The sequence below is a fragment of the Girardinichthys multiradiatus genome, chromosome 10 (genome assembly GCF_021462225.1).
Source record: "Girardinichthys multiradiatus isolate DD_20200921_A chromosome 10, DD_fGirMul_XY1, whole genome shotgun sequence".
Lineage (NCBI taxonomy): Eukaryota > Metazoa > Chordata > Actinopteri > Cyprinodontiformes > Goodeidae > Girardinichthys > Girardinichthys multiradiatus.
The window spans coordinates 15,478,640-15,487,237 of record NC_061803.1 but is presented as its reverse complement, the minus strand read 5'-3'; the positions used below and the strand labels follow the sequence as shown (position 1 = coordinate 15,487,237).

Here is an 8,598-nt window from a genome sequence, read left to right as displayed (position 1 = left end):
ATGCTTTCTGTTTAAGCTCTTAATATGGCCAGTAATATTCAACTTTAAAACACAATCTTAGCACAGCATATAGATAAAACAATGAAGCACTTTCAGTCAGACGTTTCCAGCTCCACTGTAATCAGACAGTACAGAAGGTTAACTCATATCACAATTACCCTTTATGCTACAACAGTTGACTCATTTAGATGAATGCATAACCTGTCTCCTCATCTATTTGCAATAACCTTTAACATCTTCCTACTTATTTCCTGTTTAAAAGCTAAAATACATAAATTATGTGATTTATTCACTTTCAGCTATGTCTGTGGAAAGCTACCAAACAAACAAATAGACAATTGGCTAATTTCTATTCATTATCTAATTTTCTCAGTAGTTTGATAAAACATGATTTAAATGCAATTGGATCTCATTAGGACTTTTTGACGTTTCTGTATTGTACTTTGGGATGACTTATAGTCAAAACTGATACTTTATGTATGTAATAAATTAAACTGATATCAAATAATCAGGGCTTGTGAAAATGGCTCAAATACTCTTATACTGGTTTCTTAAACATGGAAATGAGAAAGAACCAGAAAAGCGCTACATAATAGCAATCCCTTCACCATTACAGTCAATATGCAAAATAACTTTAATACAATTGCAGACTGCTCACCTGTTCATGTAATAATTGCTTTATGTATGAAATCTAAGAGTTAAAAAAAAGATGACCCTGTAATCATACGAGAAAATAAAAGGTCATCAAAGTATAAGAGTGTGGCATGGTTTGCATACTAAAACCAACAGCTTTAAATTTCGATTTTAGCTGAACCACTTTGTACCAGAATCTTGCTGTATATTGAGTGTGATTACGTGGCATTACTTAGCAACATCTGTTAATCACGTCTTAGCAACAAGCATTCTCATTGGTTGTTGTGAGGAATAAGTGTTGGATGAAAATGTACTTCTGTCAGGATGGACTGCTGAGATGCCCTTGTTTTGTAAGTGAGTCATTCAGTTAATAAATATTCGAGTGTTTGGTAGCGGCTCTCTCTTGCCTCCTCATTTACCTCATCGAAGAACACTACAAATCTCAACCACTTTTTCTGCACCAAGTCAAACTGGCCAAGAACATGATGCATTCGCTAAAACGTTTAGGCTTTCAACTTATTAAGAGTTTTCATTTCAGGTGAATATTTATCATCCTTGGGAGGAAAGGTAAAAAAAAACACAAAATACACAAATCAGGTAAAGTATGGCTGGTTTATTTGCCTTTTAACAATAAGACAATTAAAGGTATTTAATATAAGAACAAAACAAGCACTGTAGATCAAAATATATGGTACGTATTGGGTAATAAGTTACAAAAACGTAAAGTAAAGCAAAAGAAAATGCAAATAATTATGGGTTTGACAAATCTCAAAGGGCCTTGAATATCTTGTGGGTCTTTACAAGAGAACTAAAAGTTGAACAGACTTCATATCTTAGTTAGAGCTTAATATGCAAGTGGTATAAAGGTATAAATAATTTATTGTTTTAGCAGTATTCAGCATTTTATGAGAACATTCGTCTTACAAGAAGTTCTTTGACACAGAGGAAGGGAGTTTAAAGAAATTGACAAGATCTACTTTCTTCTGGGTTCATTTGTTTGCGCAACTTGGGTGAAGCTCTAGCCGATTTTTATGTTCATTCATTATAACTGACGTATTCAAAGTAAAGTCACATATCTTCCACTTTGAGTTTATTTGCTTGCTGGAAACTGAAACTTGAGAGATGTCCATCTATTGCTGCTGGAGTAACTGCAATCAGGTGATGTTGGGGAGCAAACTGAGAGTACTGTGAGAGCAGGAGAGGAGGCAGAGATGGATGTGGAGTGGATACTGTGCAGCCTCAGATGTAATCCACATGGACAGCCGGAATTATGCAGGAGCTGGATTACGTCTTTACGAAAACGTATGCCAACCATTGCATACAGGATGGGGTTGAGGCAACAACGTGTGTATGCCAGGGTGCAGGTGATGTACTCCATCATCAGACCGCAGTACTGCCCTGCTATTTTGCGAGACAGCACCACTGTGTACGGCAGCTGGAAGACCAGGAAAACCAGCACCAGAGCAACCATTAACTTCAAGGTACGCTGATGATGCCACTGCTTCCCACGGCGATGCACGTGGCCTTCCCACAGAATCACACCTATCGAGGTATAGCTCAACATCATGATGAAGAGGGATAAACACCCGACCGCAATGATGGCTCCATTGGTGGCCATCTTTACATCACCACTTGTTTTCATGCCGCAGTATGCTTTCTCGCCAGACTCTGAAACCCCAGATAAAAGGATTTCAGGCAGGCTTAGGAGAAAGGCAACAATCCAGACAACTACAGCAGCAACCTTCCCTGCCGCCATCATCCGACTGCGCAGCCGTAGCATCTCTTGGGCTCGTGCCACAACCATGTAGCGGTCAACGCTGATGCAGGCAAGCAGCAGCAGCCCGCTATATGTGTTGATGGCATAGCATGCACGCATAGCCTTGCAGAGGCCAACAGGGAAAATCCAACCCTTGTGAGTATCGATAGCCTGCAAAGGGAGCGTGAGGAGCAGGAGGAGATCAGCCAGTGCTAGGTGGAACAGAAAGACATCGGTCATGGATCGAAGCCGGAGGCGGCGGTAGAGAGCAAAGGTGGTGATCACTAGACAGTTTCCCAAAACTCCCAGTAAGAATATCAGACAAAAAGCGCATGTCTGAAACATTTTGATTATGTGCTGCTGTAGATCACTAGGTCCACACCAGTCAGTTGAGTGACTGGTGGGGTCATCATAATAAAATGAACTATTACTGAGATTTGAGGCCAAACAGTCATCGTATTCAGAGATGTTGACAGAGTCACAATGGTGGTCGTCAACCATTGTCACTGTGGGGAAACAGAAATAATGTGTAAATTCCTCATACAATGAAAATAAGGAAACAACAAAAATTCTGGTGACTAAAACACAATCATTTCCATTACCCGAAACTCCAATGAACCCAACAGATGGGGCTAATGTTTCTATCTTAAAATATATAATATATAAAAATAATACAGTTAACTGGGATTGTTTGGCAAATGTTAGTAATACTGTAACATAAGAGCCTCAACCTCAGCTTACATCAACCTTGCCGTGCAGGTTTACATGCTTGCAGAAACATCTGCAGTAACAATTATCTGGATAACACTCTCACTTTTTATAAAGACATTTGACTATAAACTCAAGATTTTTTTTGTAATGCAAATATAAGTAGGTAAACTTAGAAAACCCTCCATTCTATAGTAACCACACTGCAGCCTCTGATATTTTTATAATATATTTAAAGTTTAAAATCTACATGTAGTCAAAGACAACTCAAACAAATAAATTTATTCAAAACTTAAGTCTATTTTTTCAAGTAGTAAAACTGAGCTAAACCCCAGGGCAGACTGCGCATGAAACTATTAGCTTCTTGGTATGCCCATAGTGAATGTTATGAGTCATTTCAGGTTTGTGCAAAATGCCACGCTGCGACCAGTTTGCGTGAGGACTTATTATTGTTCAAAAGCATGAAACATTTGATTTACACGAAGCCTGGTTTCATTTTGAGCAGAGTTCTGCCCCCTACGTCAAAACACCAGGAAATATGAACTGGTACAAACAGGTTATAAGTCAGAGAGCTGTGCCTCTGCTCTTCAGTTTGAGTAAGCAGTTGAGATATTTTAGTCATTCTGAAGCACGTTGTGTGACACTGGCATCAGGTCGTTGGCACAGGGTTAAATCGTGGGTAGCTAGACGGTCGACAGATCAGTCACTGTCGCGTGCTAAGAGCCTTTATAGGCAGTTTTCACAATCACCTTTTTTCATTTCATGTTTCACAATGCCACTCTCCTACCACACTGTTAAATTGTGCTCTTCACTTGTAAATATAAATTTTGTTACTTAGAGATCCAGGCTGTGTTATGGAGATTTTCTGAAGGTAAGAGGAACATATATTTTCGATCGATTTGTGTCTGTTTATTTAACATTTAACATTTACTAGGAATTATTTTGTAAGGTTTATTATCTACATTATCAGAAAAAAGTTAAAAGTTACATTTAAATGCATTTAGCGCACGCAATGTTCTGCTTCCATAAAGGGAAATGAGTAGAAAAGATAGGTTACAGAAGGTTGCGTTATAATTGAGATAACCGATAAAGGAATAAAATTACATTTTTCTACAGGCCAGGAGGCCAATAAAAATAGAAAAAGTCTAAAAGAGAACATGAATCTGAATCATATGTTTTCCAAAACCATCAAACACAAACTGTGTTTTTGTCACGTCCACAATTCAAAGAGATACGATGAAGAAAACATACTGCTATAAAAATAAATCCCTAAATCAATTTTGCAGCACTTATAATATTCAAAATATGCTGTTCTAACACTAAAAGTAAACTAATAGCACAAAATAACAGTTTTGCTGTCCAGTCTGAACTCCGACTCTAACGCTCCTACAACTTATGAGGGAGTTCCACCTATTCATGCTCGGCAAATTGAAATTTACAAACAAAAGATGGCTTCATTTAATTTTTGTTTCTTTATTTCTGTGATAACACTGTTTGTTGCATGCCACTGAATCTCCTTCCTCTTCTGCTCTGAGTCACCAATCTCTTCATTCTGCCTTTGATGATTTCCAGATTTTACTATAATTCTCAGTTAGTGCTAATTCTACTACCAAGACTAGTAAAATTGTTTTTTCTGACTTCTGCACATAAAAACTAAATAAATAGCATAAAATAAACATTAAAGGTTGCTGCTCTAAAGGTGTAAGACTATAGCTAGTGAATCAGGTCTGTGATTAATCTTGATTACAAATATTATTTGTTGAAAGAACTATTAAATTATCTCAATGTCTTCCAACTTTCCAAATGAACCATCGATTCAAATTAAACATTACAATTTGTTAAGTTAACAGAATTGAAAAAATTTAGAACCTTTTAAAATTGTAGTATATTTAATATTATTGCCGATAATTCTATTTCATTTTTTAAAAGTACAAAGCTAAAGGTAAAATAAGGTAAAAAGGATTAAATGTTTTACAGTTGAAAACTGTGGCTTTAGAAATTTCAGGTAAAAAAAACAATGACTCTTTTGTCTGGATTTTTAACTGTTATTAATTTTGAACAGTTTCTGCATTGCAGATGGGTCCTTTATTTAGTGGCTTGATGTTACACCCTTTACAGTAAAATACTCAACATAGCGTACCTATATCAGGAAAACCTAGGACCTTTATAATAAGGCTGAAAGTGAGATAATGCCCCACTGTGTATACAATGTTGCTCAGTTTGAGTAGGCAGCCGTTATGTACAATATTTCAGTCATTTCTGGCGGCTGCGTGTAACAAGTGTGTCATGTTGCTTCTGTTTAGGAACCCCACCGCAACTTCCTTGATTTCAGGCTTTTTGCATGTTTTGGCTGTTGTAACTTCATTTCAATAAAAAATATCCCTTTCTTAGAATTCCTTCTAAATTGTAAACACACAACTTTTTTTATTATTATTATGAACCAACCACAAATGGGAACATCATTTATTTCATTTGATAATGTTAACAATTTCTAAATTTTCCGAGCTCAGACAGCTGACAAATAAAGCTTAAATCACATAAATGAGTCATGTGTGGGCTCAGATTTATGATCAACCACAACACGGCAGCCTGAAAGTTTCAGCTAAGTGGATTTATAGTATTAAAACCATTCAAACCAGTAAATGTATTATTTAATTCAGCTGCTGGGGATTAACCTTTTACATGGCTGCATTAATTGTAGAACATACATTACATTAATTTGGGGGAAACAAAATCAATTTTACACTGTTATAGTGAATACTGTATACAGTACATGTGCAAATACAGATACAACAGCTTTGCCACAAAAGCGATTTTACAAAGCTTCATGATGGTAGAAAGGTATAAACTAACTCAAACATTCACTTTTGCTAGCTATAAATATTTCCCTTCATATAAAACATAATTTTACTAATATGGAAAAGATAAATCAAAACTCTCACTTCCAAAAAATGAACTTACCTGTGATGTTTGAGGTGTTGAACATGTCCCAGATCAACTTTCTGTACCTGCACAAGAGCTTTGTGGAGCTGGCACTCTTAAAAACAAGGCTGTGGGCTTAACCTCAGCTACCACGACCCAATGAAACCAGCTCTGTGTTTTGTTGACCTTGCTATACCCCTGCCATGCCCAATTCTTTAACACCAGTCACAAAAGATGCTAACGTGCAGACTTCTGCCTTCTTTGTTGATGGGAGGTTGTATCTGTGAGCCTCAGAGTGATTTTGCTGGTTACTGTTATTCCCTTTCATACTTAAACTACAAATGTTCCGTAAACTTCCTCTTGGGCGCAAAATAATGTTTAGTTTTTGGAATGGTAATGTCAAGTCAAACTTTCTTGTACATTTATCTTTACTCAGCAATCCCAGAATTAAATCTGAAAAGTTGAGGAAGAATTTAAAGTTAAAACCTGCAAAACCATATCTGGATGTGACCACTGACTGGCATTAAACCTGTCCACAGCCTCTTCTTTGTTTCTTTTGTGGTCCTATGGTTGTTTTTTAGTCATCTTTAACATAATATCTCAATAATCATCAATTCACTCAAATTCAGATTTCAAAACTGCAAACACAAAATGTGTCTCTATAAAAAACATTTAGTTATTTTAGTCATTTGTGTGTCATATTTATATTTTTGATTTCATGTGTTTCTATTTGCCACATTGAACTCATTTGGTTTAAAATAGAACATTTAACAAATGTTTTCTCACCATATTTTTATGTTATCAAACTTAAAGATGCTCTCACAATGCAACAACTTTATACCATGGTTAACCATCTTTTGCCTCTGAGTGAGAAGTCAGAGCAAAACCACAGTCCACTCTGTAGAGACTTCACACAGAGACTGAGCTTGGGAAAGCATGGCATATAGAAAGTTTAATAGTTTGTTCATGCAGTAGGTTCAGCTGGCGGACAAAAGGTGCAACCACACTGGGTGTGACTGCTAACTTGGACAACAGCTAGTTCATAACCTTTCTTTCACTTCTTCTGAGGTTGTGATCGTTAGGGAGTTAACTCTATTACCTCTCGGTGTACGCAAGCTGCTTGGACCTCACAGACAAGCTTACGCTCCTATTCCTATTATTTTTCTTACAGAAATATCAATGCATTTTTGATCTCCTTGTTGCTCCTGAGAGATAAACTATCCACACTGGAAAAACAATGGCGCCATCCTCTGACTGGGTATATTATTATCACTGCCGACCGTGCAGCTAAAACAGACACAAAAATCTAAGTTGCACGCTAACGTCTGCACAGACACCTAGAAGACCCTACAGCATGGTTACAGAGTACAATTCTCATCACACAGGCTTTCTGGTTGACTTGATTTGGAGGCATGAAGTAATACCTAGTTCTTTCCAATTTCATCAGCCACTCAAAGTATAAAGTGTAAGTAAAAGGATACATTGTTCTCTAAGTTGTCTAAGTGTTTTTACAGCTAAATCTCCTCCTTGCATTTTGCCTCAAGCAATGCAGGTTACATAGCAAACATGCGGAATAAGGTGCTCTGATCAGATGAAATTCAGCAGGAAACGTTTTGTCATCCATGCAAAATGCCTCCGAACAGGATAATATGGTAGTGGGACTACTATGATGTGAGGATGTTTTTGTCAGCAGAGATGACTAGCAAGAGATGGTACCAAGATGCATTGAGCTAAATACAGTGCAATGCTGACAGGAAACGCACTGGTGGCTGCAAATGACGTAAAACTGTCATGGAAGTTCACATTACAGCAGGAGTAGGATTCTTAGCATAGAGCCAGAGTTACAATGGATTCATTAAGATGAAAGCACACTGGCATATTATTATGGTCCAGTTAAAGATCAGACCCAACTTCAATTGAGAATCTATGTAACGTGAACAAGTCAAAGGGTATGAAAACCTTTGCACAGGACTGCATATATGATAAATACCGAGTTCTCTTCACCTACTTCCACACAGCGAGCCAGGCTCTACATCAGAATCAGAATCAGAATCAGAAAAGCTTTATTGCCAAGTACGTGTTTGGACATACAAGGAATTTGTTTTGGTGTAGTCGGTGCAATACAATACAAATTAAACAGTATAAACATATCTACAATATAATATAAATATTTGTGCACAGTTTTAAGTGAGTGAGAGTAAATATAGAGCAGTATAAGATGCAAGAGCAATACAACAGTGCAGGTGATCATTGTGCAAGTATGGCAGTGCAAGTAAAGCAGGAGTCCATGCTGAGCGTTAATGTAACGCATAGAGTTACAGGTTACAAGTGTCCTGTCAGCAAAAAAGGGGGGGTGTGGGGGAAAGGGAGAGTGTTAGGGTGGTTTCCGGGCTTTGTTAACAAGGCTGGTGGCAGATGGGAAAAAACTGTTCTTGTGGCGTGAGGTTTTGGTCCGGATGGACCGCAGCCTCCTGCCAGAGGGGAGAGTCTCAAAGAGTCTGTGACCAGGGTGGGAGGGATCAGCCAGAATCTTCCCTGCCCGCTTCAGGGTCCTGGAGGTGTACAGTTCCTGGAGCGAC

The 8,598-nt window shown here is 37.7% G+C and overlaps 1 protein-coding gene across 1 annotated transcript; it reads right to left on the bottom strand.

Moving 5' to 3' along the window:
* Positions 1 to 1,250: 1,250 nt before the first annotated feature.
* ccr10 (chemokine (C-C motif) receptor 10) lies at positions 1,251 to 6,140 on the bottom strand. The gene is made up of 2 exons (XM_047377906.1): positions 6,059 to 6,140; positions 1,251 to 2,895 (listed from the first exon to the last, which is right to left on the bottom strand). Exons 1-2 carry the CDS (start codon positions 6,081 to 6,083, stop codon positions 1,724 to 1,726), a joined length of 1,197 nt encoding a protein of 398 aa, XP_047233862.1. The 5' UTR covers positions 6,084 to 6,140; the 3' UTR covers positions 1,251 to 1,723.
* Between the last annotated feature and the right edge of the window lie 2,458 nt (positions 6,141 to 8,598).